Source organism: Procambarus clarkii, chromosome 69 (genome assembly GCF_040958095.1).
Source record: "Procambarus clarkii isolate CNS0578487 chromosome 69, FALCON_Pclarkii_2.0, whole genome shotgun sequence".
In the NCBI taxonomy this organism is placed as follows: domain Eukaryota; kingdom Metazoa; phylum Arthropoda; class Malacostraca; order Decapoda; family Cambaridae; genus Procambarus; species Procambarus clarkii.
The window spans coordinates 9,720,079-9,745,004 of record NC_091218.1 but is presented as its reverse complement, the minus strand read 5'-3'; the positions used below and the strand labels follow the sequence as shown (position 1 = coordinate 9,745,004).

General features: G+C 39.8%; 1 protein-coding gene across 1 annotated transcript in view; it reads left to right on the top strand.

Moving 5' to 3' along the window:
• LOC123772236 (uncharacterized) overlaps nt 1–24,926 on the top strand; it is a 195,014-nt gene that overhangs the window by 114,029 nt on the left and 56,059 nt on the right. Inside the window, exons 7-8 of the mRNA XM_069311336.1 lie at nt 1,885–1,995; nt 6,681–6,812. Coding sequence (XP_069167437.1) covers nt 1,885–1,995; nt 6,681–6,812 — 243 coding nt within the window. The remainder of the gene's footprint in view (nt 1–1,884; nt 1,996–6,680; nt 6,813–24,926) is intronic.

Sequence of the window (24,926 nt, the reverse complement as noted above, 5' to 3'; positions counted from 1 at the left end):
AAACACGGAGTTATGAGTTGAGTGGTGAGAAACACAGAGGTAATAATGGAGTTGTGAGTAAAACAGAGTTAATAATAAAGTGTTGAAAAACACTGTGTTAAAAGTGGAGTAGTGAGAAACACAGCTAATAACGGAATCGTGAGAAACACAGAGTTAAGATTTAGTGGTGAGAAACACGAAGTTATGAGTTGAGTGGTGAGAAACATGGAGTGGTGAGAAGCACGGATTCAAAATTTAAGTTGTGAGAAACAAAGAGTTAATAATGGAGTAGTGACAAACACTGAGGTTATGTTGAAGTAGTGAGAAACACAGAGTTATCACTGGAGTGGTGAGAAACTCGGAGATAATATTGAATTGGTGAGAAACACGGAGTTAAAATGAAGTGTTGAGATATACGGAACTATTACTGGAGTAGTGAGAAGCACAGGGTTAGGAATGGAGTGATTCGAAACACAGAGTTAATATTGGAGTGATGAGAAACACGAAGTTGAGAGGAGAGTGAGAAACATAGAATTAATATTGGAATGGTTAGAAACACGAAGTTAATACTTGAGTCGTGAGAAACATGGAGTGGTGACAATCATGGATTAAAGTTTGGAGGGGTGAGAAACACGTAGTTAATAATTGAGTGGTGAGAAACACATAATTAATAATGGATTGTTGAGAAATACGGAGTTAAGAGTGGAGTGATGAGAAAAAAAAGAAGTAATAATTGAATGGTGAGAGACAAGAAGTTAATAATGGCGTGGTGAGAATCACAGATTTAGAAGATGGAGTAGTGAGAAACACGTATTTAATATTGGAGTGGTGAGAAACACAGAGTTAATAACGGAGTAGTGAGAAATATTGAGGTTATTTATGAGTGGTGAGAAGCAAGAGTTAACAATGGAGTGGTGAGAAACACGAACTTAATAATGGAGTTATGAGAAGCACAGATATAATAGTTAAGTAATGAGAAATACGGAGTTATTCATGGAGCTGGGAGAATTACAGATTTAGGAATGGAGTGAGAAATGGAGAAACACAGAGTTAAGACTAGAGTTGTGAGAAACATGGAGTTAATAAAAGAGTGGTGAGAAGAACAGAGTTAACAGTGGAGTTGTGAGAAACATGGAGATAATACTGAAGTGATGAGAAACATAGAGTTAATTTTGCAGTGGCGAGAAACACATGGTTAACAGTGGAGTGATGAGAAACACAGAGTTAATCATAGAGTGGTGAGAAACACGGATATAATAATGGATTGGTGAGAAAGACCTATTTAATAATTGAGTGGTGACAAACACGTATTTAATATTGGAGTGGTAAGAAACTTAGAATTAATAATGGAGGGATGAAAAACACGGAGTTGATATTGGAGTGGTAAGAAACATGTTTAGGAATTGAATGGTGAGAAACACGAATTTAATATTGGAGTATTGAGAATCACAGAAAATAATGGAGTGGTGAGAAATACAGAGGTTATATTAGAGTGGTGAGAAACACAGAGGTAATATTAGAGTAGTGAGGAACACAGAGTTAATAATGGAGTTGTGAGAAACACAGAGTCAGTATTGGAGTGGTGAGAAACACAGAGGTAATAATGGAATGGTGAGAAACACGGGGTTAAGAGTGGATTGGTGAGATACATTTATGTATGGTACGAGAAGAAACAAGGTATAAAGTAAAGTACAGCAGAAAGCAGAGTTATATGTGGATGTATTTTAGCTCCGTTTTTCACAGACCGAACACAATCGACTTGAGAATGGTCCAGGACGGACCGAAACGTCGTCGTCCCTTCAACTTCTAGTGTGTGGTCTGGTCAACCGTACACAAATATTCACCAGAACATAATTTGATTTACTTTGACCATTTAAATTCATAACAATTTATCTTCTTTTCCAGTGTCTTGGGGTGAGACAAATCGGCCTCAATACGATGCTATGCGAGGACATTACTTCATCCTACTTCTGGCAAATCGGGAGAACCCAGGTCTCAACTTGCCTCAACCCCAAGGTGAATTGCCTTTGTGCCATTTCCCTGTTTTAATTACGGAACCAATGTGGTTCCATTTTCTTTTTATTTCTAGTCTGACGCGACACTTGAGCGCGTTTCGTAAAACTTATTACATTTTCAAAGACTTTAGTTTACACACACAACTATAACTGAACAGAGCTTAAACATCTTCGATTTTATACCTGCATTTGGGTGAGGTGATATGTTACAACAGTTTTGAATGAGGTGAAAACAAACTTTCAACACAAGACAGAACACGAAACAATGGGTATAATATTTTGTAAGTTAAAGGGTAGAGTGGAAGTAACTGCAAAGGGCCTATTGGCCCATATTTCTTGATGCTTCTATATTTCTATATATATGTATATATATATATATATATATATATATATATATATATATATATATATATATATATATATATATATATATGCGAACAAGCCTGAATGGTCCCCAGGACTATATGCGATGTTTGTCTGGGGTGTGAGTTTTCAGTCATATATATATATATATATATATATATATATATATATATATATATATATATATATATATATATATATATATACATATATATATATATATATATATATATATATATATATATATATATATATATATATATATATATTTATATATATATATAATGTCGTACCTAGTAGCCAGAACGCACTTCTCAGCCTACTATTCAAGGCCCAATTTGCCTAATAAGTCAAGTTTTCATGAATTAATTGTTTTTCGACTACCTAACCTAACCTAACTTTTTCTGCTAAATAACCTAACCTAGAAAGATAGGTTAGGTTAGGTTAGGTAGGGTTGGTTAGGTTCGGTCATATATCTACGTTAATTTTAACTCCAATAAAAAAAAAAATTACCACATACATAATGAAATGGGTTGCTTTATCATTTCATAAGAAAAAAATTTGAGAAAATATATTAATTCTTGAAAATTTGGCTTATTAGGCAAATCGGGCCTTGCATAGTAGGCTGAGAAGTGCGTTCTGGCTACTAGGTACGACATATATATATTTAAAAATATATATATTTAACATATACTATATACATATACATAGACATATATATATTTAAATATACTGCCGTTATATATACATATATATATATATATATATATATATATATATATATATATATGCGAACAAGCCTGAATGGTCCCCAGGACTATATTCTGGGGTGTGAGTTTTCATTCATATATATATATATATATATATATATATATATATATATATATATATATATATATATATATATATATATATATGTATATATAACGTATATATATATATATATGTATATATATATATATATATATATATATATATATATATATATATATATATATATATATATATATGTATATATAACGTATATATATGTATATATAACGTATATATATATATATATAACGTATATATGTATATATAATATATATATATATATATATATATATATATATATATATATATATATATATATATATATATATATATATATATATATATATATATATATATATATATATATATATTGGTGTATACTGGCAGCAGGTTTTCTTTCAAACATGTTTCATTGAATATGACCGCATATTCTGTATTTATTATTTTCTGGTTTAGGGCTTCTATCCCTCTAACTATTTTCTTAGCATCAGGGCTTAATTGAAATAGGAGTTCTCCAAAACTCATTTTCGTACTTTTAAGGTGAAGAAAAGAAGTGATTTACTATAGAGTGTATTTACACTTATTTGTATAATTTGCACGACGTTTCGAACCTCCATGGTTCATTCTCAAGTGAACAGATCTTACAATACTAGTTGATTTTATACCCGCATTAGGTCAGGTGATAATACAATGAAGGTGAAAACATGGGGGGATACATAAGGGATAAACATAGGGGCTGCAGAAGGCTTATTGGCCCATACGAGGCATCTCCTATCTAAACACAAAGATTAATCCAGTGTAATTGGCCTGTTATGTTGGACATTGTCTTCTGTGTTGGCATCGATATGTTCTTGTCTTGTCCTTACTCTCATGGTGGGTAGAGTAAATAGTTCCGTGATTTGGGTGTTCATGGTAGGTCGCTCTATTCTTATGTGAATTGCCTCAAGAATTTATAATCTTCTTGAATCTTGGGTTTTGTCTATTATGCAAGTATTCTTGTTCAACATTTCTCTTGTTAGAGTAATGTCATGGGCTTGTCTCATGTGATTCCTAGGGGCACCAGATTGAAGATGGCATGTCAAACGTCTCGTCAGCTTGGTCGACGTCATACCTATGTACTTACATTGAAGGTTACATCCTTCGTGGGGGCAAGTGTACATGTATACAACGCTTGACTGCTGTAGAGGGTTCTCCGTCGGCTTCGGGCTGTTTTTGATAAGGAGTTCGGAAGTCTTCTTGGTTTTGTAGAATATTATCAGGTTTATGTTTTGGTTAGGAGTAGTGCTTTTTACTCCTTTACGGATTATTTCTTTCATTATTCTTTCCTCTTTTATATGTTCACTGTGCATGGTTGATTTGTAATATAATTTTATTGGGGGTGTTGTGGAGTAGCAATGGGCTCCCCCTTAGGAGTTTTATTTGCTAATTTTTATATGGGAACCATCGAAGATAGGGTCTTCAGTAGCAGACAAAAACCAACTGTATACTGCCGTTATGTAGATGACATATTCGTAATAGTAAAAGACTCAGATGAACTAATTGACCTAAAAAGACACCTAGAGAGAGAGTCAGTACTCCGATTTACACATGAAAATAGTGAAAATAACAGTCTGCCATTCTTGGATGTACTAATAACAAAAACAGGAACCTCTTTAAGCACCAACGTATATACCAAGCCCACCAACATAGGATTATGCCTGAACGGTAGAAGTGAGTGCCCCCAAAGATACAAAGCCAGTGTTCTCAATGCTTATATTCGTCGAGCGCTTACCCACTGCTCTGAATGGAGCAACGTGAGTAGAGAGTTTGAAAGAGTAACTCAGGTATTGGTGAACAACGGATATAGCAACGCGGAAATAAACGCTGCTATAAGAAGACACTTGGACCGTTGGTATAATTCAGAACCTAGAACAGAAACCACAACACCCCCAATAAAATTATATTACAAATCAACCATGCACAGTGAACATATAAAAGAGGAAAGAATAATGAAAGAAATAATCCGTAAAGGAGTAAAAAGCACTACTCCTAACCAAAACATAAACCTGATAATATTCTACAAAACCAAGAAGACTTCCGAACTCCTTATCAAAAACAGCCCGAAGCCGACGGAGAACCCTCTACAGCAGTCAAGCGTTGTTTACATGTACACTTGCCCCCACGAAGGATGTAACCTTCAATGTAAGTACATAGGTATGACGTCGACCAAGCTGACGAGGCGTTTGACATGCCATCTTCAATCTGGTGCCCCTAGGAATCACATGAGACAAGCCCATGACATTACTCTAACAAGAGAAATGTTGAACAAGAATACTTGCATAATAGACAAAACCCAAGATTCAAGAAGATTACAAATTCTTGAGGCAATTCACATAAGAATAGAGCGACCTACCATGAACACCCAAATCACGGAACTATTTACTCTACCCACCATGAGAGTAAGGACAAGACAAGAACATATCGATGCCAACACAGAAGACAATGTCCAACATAACAGGCCAATTACACTGGATTAATCTTTGTGTTTAGATAGGAGATGCCTCGTATGGGCCAATAAGCCTTCTGCAGCCCCTATGTTTATCCCTTATGTATCCCCCCATGTTTTCACCTTCATTGTATTATCACCTGACCTAATGCGGGTATAAAATCAACTAGTATTGTAAGATCTGTTCACTTGAGAATGAACCATGGAGGTTCGAAACGTCGTGCAAATTATACAAATAAGTGTAAATACACTCTATAGTAAATCACTTCTTTTCTTCACCTTAAAAGTACGAAAATGAGTTTTGGAGAACTCCTATTTCAATTAAGCCCTGATGCTAAGAAAATAGTTAGAGGGATAGAAGCCCTAAACCAGAAAATAATAAATACAGAATATGCGGTCATATTCAATGAAACATATATATATATATATATATATATATATATATATATATATATATATATATATATATATATATATATATATATATATATTATATTATATTATATGTTCGCATATATATATATGCGAACAGGCTTGAATGGTCCCCAAGTTAATATGCTACCGAAAACTCTTCACCCCTGAAGGATTCGACCCCAGACAGCCAGAGCCACCATGTACCTTAACGTGTCCAGTACTTTCACCACTAGGCCACAACGACTTTTTTAAAGAATTGGAAGTTGTTAGACCCTTAACCCAATATTGAAGAGCACTAACAAATTTCTTTAGAAGTGTATGAACCACATTAGGTTTGAGCATACTGGCATATTGGTATTAATTGACTTAATTATTATTGTTATAACCTATTCCATATAACTGCTATCTTCTGTTGAGTTAATTGATTTCCATATAGTTACTAAATATTGAAGACTTATAGTTGTATGGCCCACAACCCATTCTCATCAATACGTTTTTTGGCGAGAAAAATTACTAAGCACTATTTCCATCTCACGCATTCAGATTATTTACTAAAGAAATTTTACTGTGATTGATATTTCCAGAATAGATCAACATTTTTTGATTTTCAGGTGTTTTTTGGTCTAATGAAAGCTACGGGTGGAGCCCTCTGCACTGTGTGACTAAGTTCAGCCTCAACCCCGTTTACCTGATTGATGCAATGATGGACCGTGGCGCTGACGTGAACGCTGCTGACAAAGAAGGTAAGTACTTCGCAAGTATCACTGTGGCCACTACACTGTGTATCCAGAAAGGCCAACACTCCTTGGTATATTACTGGTCAACTGACAGAATTTTGCTACTCTCGTCAACAATATTGACCAACGGGGCCAATACTACAGTAACGATTACCTTCTGCTGCAACACTGTTGTAACACGGGGGGGGGGGGGGGTCCTGTGTTCTCTTTCCCCCTTTCTCTCGCTGCCCGTATTTGAACTTTGTTCTCTCTACCAAGGGAACCCAAAACTTTCGCTTGAGCCGACCCCACGCCACGTGGTCTCAAGACGATTGACCGACTTAAGATTCTACAACCCGTATGACGTGACATAGACTTCTAGCAAAACCCTAGGGTCGCATTTACGCTGCCACCACCAGACCAACAACACTGAGCAATGATCGAGGTCTGGATCGATCATGGCAATCAATAACTTTGGGGCTTGATCCCCACTAGTCACATATAACTTGGATCTTTTAGTGTGGAATTAAATTAAAAATCAACGGGAATGATAATTCTGATTCGGTGTTAGAATCGGCGCCCAACTCAACTTGGCCTCGTGGGGACCACGTGACCAGGACATGAGATTGGAAACAATGAAATGGAAAATAATAAAAATGCAAAATTACTAGCTAATTAATTTATTAAAAAAAAACTAAAACAAAATCTAAAGATGTTCACTCCCTGTCACTTAACACTCCCTGACTTTACATTTGAGGCAATGAGTTGACCTACTCCCTATAACCACTCGTAAAGCAACTCTACCTTGGGCGACCAGCTAGCTGTTGGTGCTGTCTTGGGGCCAATGATGGAGGGCCACGTCCTGCCCGAGTCGCTCCTGATCCCACACTGTCTCTGCTCGTCTGGTCTTCCCTCAGACCAGAGCATTGTATCCTTCCGCATAGTCTAAGTTTTACCAAGTTACTAGCAAGGCTTAAGTTTAACAACTAACCTCTGTTGCACTGAATGATCCAGATTGGTTGAATTATTTTAACTGAAGTTAAATTACACAAGCATCTTAAGGAAGAGCTATTCCCGATCACAAAATGGCTATTTGACCTTTGAGAATTACTGAATGTGGAAACTGTTGACCTGCGACCGTCAGGTCGACGAGGTCACTCCGGGCTACAGCCTAGTCCTGGCTCGTAACGTCACTGATGGTGACTTAACTCATTATCCTAATAATTAGAATACTCTTGATACTATAACCAGGAATATTACAAAATACAATTTTAATATAAATGAATGAAGGCTAATTTCTCTAAAATACTGAATATTATAGAATGATTCATTATACGAAACTTGTGAACAAAGGCGTCAGTTATCTTCACCGTCAATCCCCCCAGGTCACCACGTGGGTCCAGCTTCCCATTCTCCCTTGTGTAGATAACCATTCTGGATAATTCTTACAACAAGCCTAGTTTGTTACACTGTGCCCATACCCATCCTGTGAGAAGTAGGGGGTACCCAAACCCATCCTGTGGGTGGTTGTGGAAAGGGTTACATATGCACATCATGAGTTCAAGGATTGAACCCAAAAAATAATTTATCTAAGCAAGTCACAGTTTTGATGAGCTAGTTACAAAATTCAATGCATATTGTCACATCAATAATGAACTCGAGACCGACCTTTAGTATACAGTGTCTAAATTAAGCAACTGACATAAGCGAAGAGCTCGTGTCAAAATTGATATTTTTATTCTGCACACCGCCCTTTAACCAGTGGCTAGCCGTGGAAAGGTTACAATCGCCTTTCTTCTTTTTTAACTGTAGGTAGTAATCACTTACTACATACAGTTAGCAAACTGGGTATTTTTGGCTAAAATTTCTGGTAGCAGAAAATTTTAAATTAATTATTTACACATTTCTTGAACATTTGTAACAGAATTTTCTCTGAATTCACGTACCTTTTTGCACTCCATCACATAGTGACGGAGGGTGTGCGAATAATTTAGTTGACACAAAGAGGAAATGTAAGCTTCTTTCTTACATTTGGTCAGGTCAACATCAACAGGTAAAGAAAATTCGTAGAGATACGTATAGCCGACACTAAGCCGAGCAGTAGACTCATCTAGTAATCTGCTGATTTTATTGAATGATCCATAGATGTTTGGTTCTTTTTACATGATATTATGGAATTATGCAAGTGGAATTACTAGTGTTGATTTCACTTTGCCTCAGATCTACAAGGTTTTGTTGAAAGTCTTGGTGTAGTATTGCTCTTAGAATACTTATAGGCAATCCAAGGTTATATTCAACTCCTTTTTCGAAGGCAGACTTTTTTGCCTAACTCATCTGCTCTCTCATGAATTTGGAGGGCAACATGAGGTGGAATCCACATGAAATTTACTTTGTTACCATCATTAATAACTTTGTTGTATTTGTCTCCAGCTTTAGACAAGAGCATGTTACAGTTATGTCTTAAAGAGTTGAGTGCAATTAAGGATGATAAAGAATCACTTACAATTAATGTATCCAGTTTGGAAATTTGGTACACTTTTCAGTACAAATATCAAGGTAAATAGTTCGTTTCGAAGGGTAGAGGCCCATTTGCTTATAGGAACTCCCCACTCAAAATATCAGCCACCACCCATTGACAGGACAAATGCACTTCCAGCTGCACTCGTGGAGTGGTGTAGGAAAACCTCGGTGTATATGGTTTGAGAGAGAGAAGACTCTATGAAGAGAGTATTTGTATGGCTTAAGACGATGAGCTTTGTCTCAACACTTAGCTTGTGCTGATCTTTAGTTTGATCCTTGGGTGGAAAAGGAGGGATTAAAATTAGAATAGGGGGTTAATCTCCCACGATTCAGGAGAGTGTCGTTGTTGTCTCTGCTGATGCAAATTAGAAATCTGAGACATACATTACATACACATACATATTTTCAAGAGGAAACTAGATTTATTCCTCCAAGGAGTGCCGGACCAACCGGGCTGTGGTGGGTATGTGGGCCTGCGGGCCGCTCCAAGCAACAGCCTGGTGGACCAAACTCTCACAAGTCGACCCTGGCCTCGGGCCGGGCTTGGGGAGTAGAAGAACACCCAGAACCCAATCAACCAGGTACCAGGTATACTGAGTTCAGGTTCAGTTTTAGTTATCCAATTTGAACAATGATGACCTTCAATGAAAAAATTCTGGAGGGCTTGTGTGCAAGGGTTAAGATGAGTTAGCATAAGCATTTTTATACCAAATCGACAGTTTATTACTGTAACACGATTAAAATTAACGACGCTCGGAATATTAAGTTCCTTTTTCATATTAAGTATCTTCATGGCACCAGGGAACCTAAGGATAATCCTCAAGATTTCGTTCTGCAGTTTTTCGAGCCCTCTAGTCTTTCTTTCAGGCACCAAAGCAAGCAGAGCAGTACAATCCACTAAACCTCTGATGTGTGAAAGGTACATTATTTTGACAATTCTGATATTGGCACCATAGCCTGAGTGATAAACTGGAACAACCTTGAAAGCTTTGAGACTCTCTTTATACTGGTGAGAAAGTCTGATTACAATAGGACCATACAGTGGGACTTCAAGGCTAAAGTATTTGAATCTTTTACATAGTCAAGCCAGGAGCCATCATACAATTGCATCTTGCGATAAGCTCCTCCTTGCTTGTGTGGAAGCCGATTTAGTATCTTTTGTTTTCTCTGCTGAGATGACTAAACCAAGGTATTACATGAGTTTTAATACAGAGTTAAGAATGTCTTGGGTACACACAGAGTAATCACAGTAACTTGATTAGTCAATGAGAAAATCCGAAGGAACCGTGATGAGGATTCAAACCTATGCACTGGGTATTCCCAGGCTCACGCCCCAGACAATAAGTCAACGACATGGTCAAAAGAATTGCATCCTGGAGTTCTTCTGAACACATGAAGATTCCTGAGGTTTCTACTGGATCCGGACCAGGGTTTCACACAATCCCTAAGAATGTGTGAATTCTCACACAATTCCAAAATGTGCCTGAGAATTCCCAGTGCAAAGGTTCAAATCATTATCACGGCTTGGAGACTTTATAAAAATGAATTGCCATTTGCACTACCGTGGAAATAAACATTCAATTCGCCTGGACTATCTTCCAGGTAACTAGATGGAGCTACGGCCTCACACGCGTGGGGTCCACGGTTCGAGACCCATACAGTCCCAGTGAATGGAACATTAGAAAAATGGTTTTTACGAAAGCTTTTCTTATTCTTAAACGGTCATCTTATTTATCAAATCTTGCTCGTATAAATTCTAAATATCTACTGTTATCTCATATTATAATGTTGATTAATTATTATGATTAAAAGGTGACATTAATAAATCTACTGTTTGATTGTCATCGTTGATTTTTTATTTTTTATTTACACTAAATAATAACTCCTAGCATATCAAGCAAATACTGTCATGTTAGGTAAATATTAACACAAACTAACCTTAAATACCTTAATGAATCATTTAAAGGAAATTCGGAGATCGTGGCTCCTCGTAGAAAATGGATCACCTGAATTTCTATTTACACATAATACCTACATTAGATAAGCTTTAAAACACGAGTCTGGGCACTAGAATCAATAAAGAATAGTGTTACCAATGACTGGATATAATTAAATCACAAATAAAAACAAAGTCTCCTCCCAAAGGCGATAAAGACATTATTGGGACCGTTGGAAAGGACGCGTCCCTGGAGCGGGAAGGGGTGGGGGGAGGGGGGGTTAATTAGACGCCATATTAGAGAGAGACAAACTGGCCCCACCAGTTGCCATATTAAGAGAGAGACAAACTGGCCCCACCAGTTGCCATATTAGAGAGAGACAAACTGGCCCCACCAGTTGCCATATTAGAGAGAGACAAACTGGCCCCACCAGTTGCCATATTAGAGAGAGACAAACTGGCCCCACCAGTTGCCATATTAGAGATAGACAAACTGGCCCCACCAGTTGCCATATTAGAGAGAGACAAACTGGCCCCACCAGTTGCCATATTAAGAGAGAGACAAACTGGCCCCACCAGTTGCCATATTAGAGAGAGACAAACTGGCCCCACCAGTTGCCATATTAGAGACAAACTGGCCCCACCAGTTGCCATATTAGAGAGAGATAAACTGGCCCAACCAGTTGCCATATTAGAGAGAGACAAACTGGCCCCACCAGTTGCCATATTAGAGAGAGACAAACTGGCCCCACCAGTTGCCATATTAGAGAGAGACAAACTGGCCCCACCAGTTGCCATATTAGAGAGAGACAAACTGGCCCCACCAGTTGCCATATTAGAGAGAGACAAACTGGCCCCACCAGTTGCCATATTAGAGAGAGACAAACTGGCCCCACCAGTTGCCATATTAGAGAGAGACAAACTGGCCCCACCAGTTGCCATATTAGAGAGAGACAAACTGGCCCCACCAGTTGCCATATTAGAGATAGACAAACTGGCCCCACCAGTTGCCATATTAGAGAGAGACAAACTGGCCCCACCAGTTGCCATATTAGAGATAGACAAACTGGCCCCACCAGTTGCCATATTAGAGAGAGACAAACTGGCCCCACCAGTTGCCATATTAAGAGAGAGACAAACTGGCCCCACCAGTTGCCATATTAGAGAGAGACAAACTGGCCCCACCAGTTGCCATATTATAGAGAGACAAACTGGCCCCACCAGTTGCCATATTAGAGAGAGACAAACTGGCCCCACCAGTTGCCATATTAGAGAGAGACAAACTGGCCCCACCAGTTGCCATATTAGAGAGAGACAAACTGGCCCCACCAGTTGCCATATTAGAGAGAGACAAACTGGCCCCACCAGTTGCCATATTAGAGAGAGACAAACTGGCCCCACCAGTTGCCATATTAGAGAGAGACAAACTGGCCCCACCAGTTGCCATATTAGAGAGAGACAAACTGGCCCCACCAGTTGCCATATTAGAGAGAGACAAACTGGCCCCACCAGTTGCCATATTAGAGAGAGACAAACTGGCCCCACCAGTTGCCATATTAGAGAGAGACAAACTGGCCCCACCAGTTGCCATATTAGAGAGAGACAAACTGGCCCCACCAGTTGCCATATTAGAGAGAGACAAACTGGCCCCACCAGTTGCCATATTAGAGAGAGACAAACTGGCCCCACCAGTTGCCATATTAGAGAGAGACAAACTGGCCCCACCAGTTGCCATATTAGAGAGAGACAAACTGGCCCCACCAGTTGCCATATTAGAGAGAGACAAACTGGCCCCACCAGTTGCCATATTAGAGAGAGACAAACTGGCCCCACCAGTTGCCATATTAGAGAGAGACAAACTGGCCCCACCAGTTGCCATATTAGAGAGAGACAAACTGGCCCCACCAGTTGCCATATTAGAGAGAGACAAACTGGCCCCACCAGTTGCCATATTAGAGAGAGACAAACTGGCCCCACCAGTTGCCATATTAGAGAGAGACAAACTGGCCCCACCAGTTGCCATATTAGAGAGAGACAAACTGGCCCCACCAGTTGCCATATTAGAGAGAGACAAACTGGCCCCACCAGTTGCCATATTAGAGACAAACTGGCCCCACCAGTTGCCATATTAGAGAGAGACAAACTGGCCCCACCAGTTGCCATATTAGAGACAAACTGGCCCCACCAGTTGCCATATTAGAGAGAGACAAACTGGCCCCACCAGTTGCCATATTAGAGACAAACTGGCCCCACTAGTTGCCATATTAGAGAGAGACAAACTGGCCCCACCAGTTGCCATATTAGAGAGAGACAAACTGGCCCCACCAGTTGCCATATTAGAGAGAGACAAACTGGCCTCACCAGTTGACAGGTACACAAACTCACAAAGACACTTCTCGCGAGTCTCGCTACAATGGAACCACAAAATCTCCGATCAACAGACGACCTCGCTAGCATTGGGAAGTATTTTATACCCAACTAACAAACTATTATATGTCATAGTGCATAGTGGCCATCGTGTGTATATTCTGTGGTTTTTTTCAGGGATATTCCTGTGTGGGCCCTAAGCCTCTTGCGAGCCCACTAAGTGTTGCTTGATTTTGTTTTGCTTGCGTGGATTATGAGTATTTATGACTCGTGGGCTCGCTTTGGTAAGATTTTGCCCCATTTTTGTGTTTAACAACTTCTTCTGCTCTGTTGAATTGAAGTTGAAATCTTAATGGGTTTGTAACTCTGCACTGTGTTAGATAATGTTCCAGTGGTCTGTTGGGCATTTCTCCACAGTGCTAACATTTCCTCTCATCTTCTGGAACCTGTAAGCCTATTTCCCACTCACATGGGTATCCAAGCCTGATGCGATGTAAGTGTACTTCTGTTATTCTACTGTTCCCTTTCATCAAAATAACTGGTTCGTGATTGGTTAAATTTCTGTACCAACCAACAGATCCTGATGTTGCAACTGCTGTGTTGTGGTCACTGTACATCTTTTGCATTGCTTTGTTTCTAATTACTTTCTTAATCTGTGATAGACTGTATGGTATGTAAATGTCTACATTTCTTCTCTTTGTTGCAAGTTTTGCCACTTCTTCTGCAATGTCATTTCCTATTATTCCTACATGACTTGGCACCCAGTTGATAAGTACCCGACGGCCTTAACATTTGTGTGTTTGCATTAATGATATGACATTTGTGATTGGGTGGATGTTATCAGGTATGTGTTCTTGCTGCAAGATTTCAATGGCAGTTTTCGAATCTGTATGAATGTCAACATGCTGTCGGTGTTCAGCAAGAGCATGTTCCAAAGCCTTTTGAATGGCTAGCAACTCTGTTTGTAAAGTTGAACACCCATTTGAAAGTCTCCAAACTATTTACAGAGTTTCCTGCCTTAACTCCAGCTCCGATTTCTTGTCCCTGCTGGTCTACTGATCCATCTGAAATGTATGTGAAGCTGTCAGATGCTACGTTTGCTTATATATGCATCTGTGCAATATTACGTAGCAGATGAGGATTAGTCTGGTTCTTTTTTTCCTTCAAGAGTCATAATCTTAAAGTCTGGTGGAAGAGATTCCCAAGGGGCTTGCATAACAAAGTCTGCATGTATTTCGTCGACACCCCCTCACAGTGATTGTGTTTGTTATATCGAATGTATTGACGGTGTTTATCGCACAATAGGTCCACCTGTTACTATTGGAGGCTCTTCTGTCCTTAGTGCTCCAGTGCTTATATATTTAAGTGAACTGGTTCTGGGTCTAGTCAATATCTTGGTCAGCATGCACACAGCAATCACTTTTACCCTTTTTTCAATCGATGTTAGCTTAGTTTCTAGCCTTAGGTTCAGTATTTTAGTCCATCTAGGAGCCCCTGGTATGACAATCATTGCATCATTTTGAATAACCTCAACGTTTGCCCACTGACCAGAAGAAAGAGTGAGTAAGGTAGGCGCTGCATAATCAACTAGGGAACGAGCGGCATGTATGTAAAACATTCTTAACACTCTGTGTTCCGCTCCTAGACGGGGCCCTGTGATTGGTCGTATTATATTCAGTCGTGATTTTGCTTTCTCCTTCATATTTTGAATTTGCTGTTGAATGTCATTTTAGAATCTATCCACACTCTAAGATATATTGATATTGCCTAACCCACTGAAGGCTAACGTGTTGAATGCGTAGGTGCCTGTCTGGAGTGTTGCCACCTAGTCTCATTGCCTTAGGCTTCTGTGGAGATATTTTTAGCCCTAAAAATGCTGCATTCAGATGTTATTTTATCTAACGCCCCTTGTGCTTTATTTAGAAGTGAAGGACCTAGTAATGACTAATGCTATACCAGCAGCATACCTTAGCAATTTAACCCCTTTTGCAAATGTCATGTTAACGAGATTTTCCACAAGGAAGTTAAACAGACTAGGACTGAGGACTCCTCCTTGTGGAGTTCCATTCAAGTGGTATCCACGTGGTAGTCCAACACTTGTCCTTGCAACTTTACTCTGACATACCTGTGACTTAGGTAATCTTGAATCCATTCTAGCATATTTCCCATTACACCTTTTTTAACTAAGGTATGTAAAATTGCTTGCGGGATTGATCAAGGAAGATCACTTTTGCTGGACTTGAGTTAACTGTTCCTAGTAATGTCGCTATGCAGTTGGCAGTACCTACTTCTCTATTGAAGCCAAATATGTGTTTATGCAGGTCTCCAGTCTTCCACAGTAGCCTATTTAAGACCATCCATTCTGCAGTTTTACTAATGCATGATGTTAATGAAATGGGTCTGTAATTGTCAGGTTCTTTCGGCTTAGGAATCAGTGTGATGTCTGCTTTCTTCCAAGAGGTCGGTAGTTTTCCTTGCTGCCAAGATGCATTGATGACATCCAATATTCCTTGTTCTCCAGTAAGACCTGCGTGTGCGATCATTGAGTATGTAATGTTATCAGCACCTGGTGCAGTGTCCTTACTACCTTTTTGGGCTCTGATTGGTTCTTGTTTGGTGAAGCGACATTTACATTCGTCATTTGTAGCTATGCTCTTATGATTGGCTGTCAACCTCTCTTGTTTCAATTGTTCTTGCTGCCTTCTGACCATTGCAAGAAGCTGATATGAAGCCGCTCTCTCTGCAAATTGGAGAGCAAGTCTCTCAGCCTCCTGCAATGGCTGAATACATGCCTGTGGTCGGGCTGGTCTACCTGATATGGTTTTAATCTGACCCCATATCTTACCAAGACTACTATATTCATTTAGAGATTGATACCACTCAAACCATCTTGCCTCCTTTCCCTCTCTAGAAACTCGTCTTGCGTCAGATATCACCGATTTTAGCAGAGTTCTTCCTTCTGGTGTGGGGTTTCTCTTTAGAAGTTTTATGAAGATGTTAACTGTGTGGTTTTGTTCTTTAACATCATTACTATAGAACCAATAGTTCTTTGGTTTTGTGTTTCCTGGGATAATGATTGGAATAGCTTTGTTTGCAGCAGCTGCAATAGCTTCCTGCAGATTGGTCTTGTGTATGTTCAAATCCTCAGGTGGCGTGTATGTTGCATACAATTTTTCAAGTTCCTCTTGGTATATATTCCAATTGGCCTTTCTTAAATTCCACCTAGGTTGTGCAGGTGGTGTAGAAAGTCGTTCTATGTTTAGTGTCGTGACAGTAGCATAGTGGTCACTGGTGATCACCGGGTCTACCTCCCACTTCGCCTGATGCTTGACTGCTGTTGAGATTAATGTAAGATCAAGGGAACCTCCTAGAATGTGAGTGGGTTCCCCAGTGTTGAGAAGTGTAATCTCAGGTACTTCTCGAAGAGCTGCAGCCAAATGGCGCCCATCTGCATTGGCTGGCCCAGTCGCACCTAACTCTTGATGATGAGCATTAAAATCCCCAGCAATAATTACATTTTAATGCTTGGCCAAGGTAAGCACTGCCTCTGCTTCTAGTTTACCTCTAGGGGCTTGTAAACGTTGTATATGAGGAGCTCAATACTAGCCATATTCACTGTTACTGCTAATACCTCTGCTCCATCCCCACATGAAACTGGGGTCTATTTTCTTGCTGGGTATAGTGTTTCTGACTAGGGTTATTATCCCTCTTTGTCTCCCCTGTTCATACGGTATAATATAATGCTGATATCCAGATAATCTTAAGGTATTCGTGGCTGGGAAAAGAGTTTCTTCCAAAACGATTATATCTGCTTTGGTACTGATTGCAGCTTCCTGAAGTGTGTAATTTTTATTTCCAAGACCTTGTATGTTCCACTGCAGTATTCGTAATGGCCAGACCACGGTTCCGGTTGGTGTTGCCTGTTCTACCAGAACTCCTCTTCGGAATCGACCTCTATATTCTCCACCTCGCAAGTCGTGGCGCTGCAAATCGGACCGCACTGATTGTTAATGTTAATCCCCTGCACTGTTGGAATCTATGCATCTCTGCCATCTAGTATTTCGTTGTTGATGTTGCTGCATATTGGGATGCATTGATTGTTCATGCCTACCTCTTGTGTTGTTGGAACCTGTACATCTCTGCTGTTCAATACTTCTTTGTTGATGTTGTTGCATATCAGACTCCATTGGCTGTTGTTGTCTGTCTCTTGTGTTGTAAGATTCTGTTGATCTTGAGTGGTCACTGCTTCTTGCAGTTGCCTTTGTGAATGTAGATGGTCTGGTGTCTTGACTACCCGATTGTTGTTGGTAATCTTTACGTCCATGTCGCGTTGTTTGTTCTCTTGTGTTTCGTCTTGTCTCAGACTGTAAATTTCTTGAGCAACTGTAGTCTGCTGCACGATCGTGTCCATTATTACACAAGTGATTTCTTGAGTCTGTTGTTGTGAGGCGTTCTGCGTCATCTGTAGGCAATTGATAATGATTTCTGCCATGATCTTCACGATGTTTTTCAGCTGCTCCTCGGTAAAACTGTAAATTTATTGTGTTATTTCCGAAAGTGATTGTTTTTTGCTTTTCTGCTTTTGATGTATTTCTGCAGCACTTTTGGGTATTTTCTGATTTGGAGTTGGTAGATTCGGGAAATTTTATTCTGTAAGAGTGGGTCTGTGCACGGGTGTTCCAGACGTTGGTGTTGGTGTATGTATTACTGGTCTGTGTTTATCCTGACCTGAACTGTCTGCACCTTTTCTTTCCGCGCAGAGCAGGTTGTGCTCCAGGCATGATGTTTGCCTCCACAATTTGGACATTTGGCTGTTGTGTGTTGTGGTCTGGTTGCCTTGTGCATGGCTATACAGTCTTTGGCTGGGTGCCTCAGGCTGCAGCTCTGCACCTCTCTGGTCCGGTGCAGCGTGATTGATGGTGGCTGTATTTATGACACCTGAAGCAGCCCAGGGGTTCGGGGACGTACGGTCTCTGTCGGTATGTTCCCCAATTTCGAAGATTGAATGTTTCTGGCACATGTCCCATGACGGTCACCAGAACCACCTCAAATCACCTCAGTCTTTGGGGCACACGTGAGGAACACAAATGGGAACAAGCCTGAACGGTCTCCAGGCATATATGCCACTGAAAACTCACACCCCAGAAGTGACTCGAACCCATACTGCCAGAAGCAATGCACCTGATGTACAAGATCACTTAACCACTCGAACAACACGACCGGACAAAAGAGGATGGTAGCTGAGGCTATTTCCATCCCCCCGCCGGCACTCGGTTGGTAATCTTGGGCATGGTATTTTTTAAAATCATCTCATTCTTTGGGGCACACGTGAGGAACACAAATGCGAACAAGCCTGAACGGTCTCTAGGCATATATATGCCACTGAAAACTCACACCCCAGAAGTGGCTCGAACCCATACTGCCAGCAGCAATGCATCTGATGTACAGGATCCCCTAACCACTCGACCAACACAACCGGACAACTCCTCTGGGGTGTGAGTTTTCAGTGGCATATATGCCTGGAGACCGTTCAGGCTTGTTCGCATTTGTGTTCCTCACGTGTGCCCCAAAGACTGAGGTGATTTGATAAAATATCATGCCCAAGATTACCAACCGAGTGCCGGCTGGGGTGGGGGGGATGGAAATAGCCTAGGCTACCATCCTTTTTTGTCCAGTCGTGTTTGTCGAGTTGTTAAGGGATCCTGTACATCAGATGCATTGCTTCTGGCAGTATGGGTTCGAGTCACTTCTGGGGTGTTATATTATTTGGTATCTCTCTCGTCTCCTTTCTAGTGAATACATTTGGAGAGCTTTGAGATGATCCCAATAATTTAGGTGCTTTATCTCGTCTATGCGTGCCGTATATGTTCTCTGTATTCCCTCAATTTCAGCAATCTCTCCTGCTCTGAAGGGGGAAGTGAGTACTGAGCAGTACTCGAGACGGGACAACACAAGTGATTTGAAGAGTACAACCATTGTGATGGTATCTCTGGACTTGAAGGTTCTCGTAATCCATCCTATCATTTTTCTGGCTGACGCAATACTTGCTTGGTTATGCTCCCTAAACGTTAGGTCGTCAGACATCATTATTCCCAAATCCTTAACATGCTGTTTTCCTACTATGGGCAGATTCGATTGAGTTTTGTACCCTGTATTATGTTTAAGATCCTCGTTTTTGCCGTATCTGAGTACCTGGAATTTATCACCGTTAAACATCATGTTATTTTCTGCTGCCCAATCGAAAACTTTGTTAATATCTGTTTGTAGTTTATCAATGTCTTCAACAGCGGTAATTTTCATGTTGATTTTTGTATCATCTGCAAAGGATGACACGAAGCTGTGACTTGTGTTTTTGTCTATGTCTGATATGAGAATAAGGAACAGTAGTGGTGCAAGGACTGTACCTTGAGGTACAGAGCTTTTAACTGCGCTCGGACTCGATTTTACTTCATTGACTGTTACCCTTTGTGTTCTGTTCGTCAGGAATTTGAGTATCCTGCGTCCTACTTTACCAGTTATACCCATTGACCTCATTTTGTGTGCAATCACTCCATGGTCACATTTGTCGAACGCCTTTGCAAAATCTGTGTACACGACATCTGCATTATGTTTTTCCTCTAATGCCTCAGTGATTTTGTCATAGTGGTCAAGTAGCTGTGAAAGGCATGATCTTCCTGCTCTAAATCCATGTTGGCCTGGATTGTGGAGGTCATTGGTTTCCATGAATCTAGTGACCTGACTCCTAATCACTCTCTCAAATACTTTTATTATGTGGGACGTTAGTGCAAGTAGTCTATAATTCTTTGCCAATGCTTTGCTATCACCCATGTGTAGAGGGGCTATGTCTGCTGCTTTAAGCGCATCTGGTATCTCCCCTGTGTCCAAGCTCTTCCTCCACACTGTACTGAGTGCCTTTGCTACTGGCACTTTGCATTTCTTTATACATATTGAATTGAATGTGGCAGATGAACTTAAACTAAAGACTGTAACACAGGTAAAATTAAATCTATCAGGGTTCCGGACAAACACAGGACACCACGACTACAAAGTGGTCCAATCACCAGAATGCTTAGGCGAATATGTCCGACCTGTATAGGCCATAGTAGTCGACCAAATGTCATTTGACCTATGTTCATGGTCTCGGGAAAACTGCCAAATTCCTACAAGAAAAAGGAATCAAGTTGGCTGATAATAAAATAGCATCTGATCACCTTACCAATGTAGGAATACTCGTAAATGTTGACTATTACTACGAGTAATAAGGGGCGCCTGACAGCTGGGCGGACAGCGCTTCGGATTCGTAGTCCTGAGGTTCCGGATACGATCCCTATTGGAGGTGAAGACAAATTGGCAAAATGTTTCTTTCACCCTGATGTCCCTGTTACCTAGCAGTAAATAGGTACCTGGGAGTTAGACAGCTGCTACGGGCTGCTTCCCGGGGGGGGGTGTAACAAAAGGAGGCCTGGTCGAGGACCGGGCCGCGGGGACGCTAAACCCCGAAATCATCTCAAGATAACCAATTCATTACTGGACACACAAAACAACAGGGAATGAACTAGTTGAAGTCAGCAGGAGGCAAGTTACTCACAGGTACAGTATTGAACCTGAAGAAGCTTATGTCTGTCCACAAACAATTTTACTAGAATTACAAATTTGTCAGCTAAATATAAATCTCCAGCAAATAAGCACAAAGGAGAACACAGCTGACAATAAAACATGAAGACGGATTTTGATACAATTATTATTAGACGAGATTGTTTTTATGGGCTTCAGTGGATAGTCAGTGACCAGTAGCCTAAACAGCCGCAAGGCAGTGACCAGTAGCCTAAACAGCCGCAAGTCAGTGACCAGTAGCCTAAACAGCCGCAAGGCAGTGACCAGTAGCCTAAACAGCCGCAAGTCAGTGACCAGTAGCTTAAACAGCCGCAAGTCAGTGAACAGTAGCCTAAACAGCCGCAAGTCAGTGACCAGTAGCCTAAACAGCCGCAAGTCAGTGACCAGTAGCCTAAACAGCCGCAAGGCAGTGACCAGTAGCTTAAACAGCCGCAAGTCAGTGACCAGTAGCCTAAACAGCCGCAAGTCAGTGACCAGTAGCCTAAACAGCCGCCAGTCAGTGACCAGTAGCCTAAACAGCCGCAAGTCAGTGACCAGTAGCCTAAACAGCCGCAAGTCAGTGACCAGTAGCCTAAACAGCCGCAAGTCAGTGACCAGTAGCCTAAACAGCCGCAAGTCATTGCCACCAATGTCTCTGATTCCACTGAAGTCCCAAAACCTATACTCGACTGTAGTAATTGATCACTTTCACTACTCTGAGCGAAATAAAATTTTGCTCCAACATTATATCCTGGTGCAACACGAGGCATCCCAAGTGATTATATCACAAGTTTCAGCATACGTGAAGGAGTGTCCATTGCCTATTACCAGGCTACATTCAACATAACAACTAAGCTGTCTTACATGTTAATTAACCATTTTTTTCTATTATTATTATTTTCTACCACAGACGTGGCCACACATTTACAATGCTAACCAGCATATATATATATCATTGCCAAGATTGTAGATTAACCATTATTAACAAATTAGAGCCAATTATTTAATTAATGTCGATTACGATATTAATACCCCTCCCCCCCTCCGAGGTGAATATGAAAAAACATGAATATGAAAAAAAATTTAGGAGTGGCTTAGTTTCAAAGGAAGTAGTTAAAAGGTACTCATCAGTGCTTACCAGTATCATAAGAAAAGCAAAACTTTCGTATTATGAGACTAGATTCAAAGAAGCAAAAGGCAACATGAAAAGCACATGGAATACCATCTATAATATCCTGGGAACTAAACAACACTCCCACAACCAGATAACACTCTCTAAGGATGGCCTTACACCGTCATCTGACTTAGAAATGGCGAATGAATTTAATAGCTTCTTTTCATCGATTGGTGCTAACCTTGTAAGTAAAATCCCACAGACTCAGACACATATCAACACATATCTCTCAGCCAGCTATCCAAACTCTCTTCTCCTCTCACCAGTCAGCCCGTCAGATGTTGTGTCCATCATACACTCACTAAAAACCAAAGCTGGGAATATCAGTGAAATCCCATCCATTGTATACAAGAGCGCCTCCCATGCCCTTGCGCCACCTATAGCTCTGCTATTCAACAAATCCCTTGAGTGTCATACCTTCCCTGATATCCTTAAAAAAGCAAGAGTAACGCCAGTTCATAAAGGAGGTAATCCGGCAGACATAAACAACTATAGACCAATATCGAACCTCCCCATTCTATCAAAAATATTTGAAAAAATTATCTACAAACAGCTCTACTCCTATCTCGTAAAATTCGACATTCTTAGCCCCTGTCAGTTTGGATTCCGCTCTCAAAAGAGTACCAACGATGCAATTATTAGTCTCCTTGATATAATTTACTCAGCCCTTGACAAAAATGAGTTTCCGATTGGACTCTTCATTGACCTGAGAAAGACCTTTGATACTGTTAATCACGATTACCTCTTCTGTAAACTCCATCATTATGGAATACGAGGCCATGCCCTGGACTATATCCAATCCTATCTTAGTGATAAACACCAATGTGTAGCCATCAATAATATAACCTCTCCCATTCTACCAATAACCGTTGGAGTGCCACAGGGCAGCATCTTGGGACCTCTTCTATTTCTTATATACATCAATGATCTGCCTAATGTCTCTAACATTCTGAAACCTATTTTGTTTGCTGATGATACTACCCTCATCTACTCCAACCCCAACCCATATACATTAAATGATGTTGTTAATAATGAACTAAAAAAAAGTCCACTTATGGATGTCAACCAACAAACTAACACTTAACATAGAAAAGACCTACTACATCCTATTTGGAAGCAAATCTACAAATGCAATTCAGCTTCAGATAGACAATGTAAACATTAGCAATAAAAATGATGGAAAGTTTCTTGGCCTATTCCTAGACAAGAGACTCAACTTCAGTACCCACATACAACACATAACTAAGAAAGTCTCTAAAACAGTTGGTATACTCTCCAAAATCAGATATTATGTACCTAACTCTACTCTCATCTCTATATTATGCACTAATCTATCCCTATCTCAACTATGGTATCTGTGCATTGGGTTCAACCACTGCAAACCACCTCAAGTCCATCATCACCCAGCAAAAATCTATCAGAATAATATCAAATTCTGCTTTCAGACAACACTCAGCCCCCTTGTTTAACTCCCTAAACATGCTAAACATAATCTCACTCCATAAATTCTCTTGTGTCAACTACATTTACAAAACCCTGTTCTTAAATGCAAATCCTGCTCTGAAACTCTTCCTGGACAGATGTAATAGGACCCATTATCACCACACCAGAAATAAATATCTCTTTGATATCCCCAGAGTTAAACTTAATCTGTGCAAACACTCTATGCAAATAAAGGGACCCAATTTATGGAACTCACTCCCTATTGAATTGAAAAGCTGTCCAACTTTTACATCATTCAAAATCAATACTAAAAAGGAACTTATTTCATCTTCATAGTTTTTCACTTTTTGCCTTAAAATTGCACTGTATCTATTGCTACCCAATCTCCCAACCTTTATGTTCCCAATCTGAACATCTTTACCATTGTGATCATTGCTGTCTTCTTATATGTGCTGCCAATCTGCTGTATGGTGTTTATTAATCTTGTTTATCTTTATCTATTGCTACCCAGTCTCCCAATCTTTATGTACCCAATCTGAGCATCTTTACCATTGTGATCATTGCTGTCTTATATGTGCTGTCAATCTGCTATATGGTGTCTATTAATCTTGTTTAAATTACTAATCAAGCTGTCAATGTAATCAATCAGAGCTTTAATATAACAATGAGCTTTAATATACTAACTAAGCTCTCTCATCTCATTTTTCTCTTGCAATGTATCTTTATCATTTATCAATTCTGATAGAAATTACCTACTTAAAATTATCTGTTAGATTAAGGACCTGCCCGAAACGCTGCGCGTACTAGTGGCTTTACAAGAATGTAAATACTGTACTATCCAATGTATTCTCACAAACCCAATGTACCTTCTTGTATGTATATATATATATATATATATATATATATATATATATATATATATATATATATATATATATATATATATATATATATATATATATATATATATATATATATATATATATATATATATATATATATATATTAGTATATTTTGGTAGCAGTCTTTCCTGTAGACATATATTATTAAATATGACCGAAAAAGTAAGATTAATAATTCTAACACGAATTTTCTCAATCTTTCGTA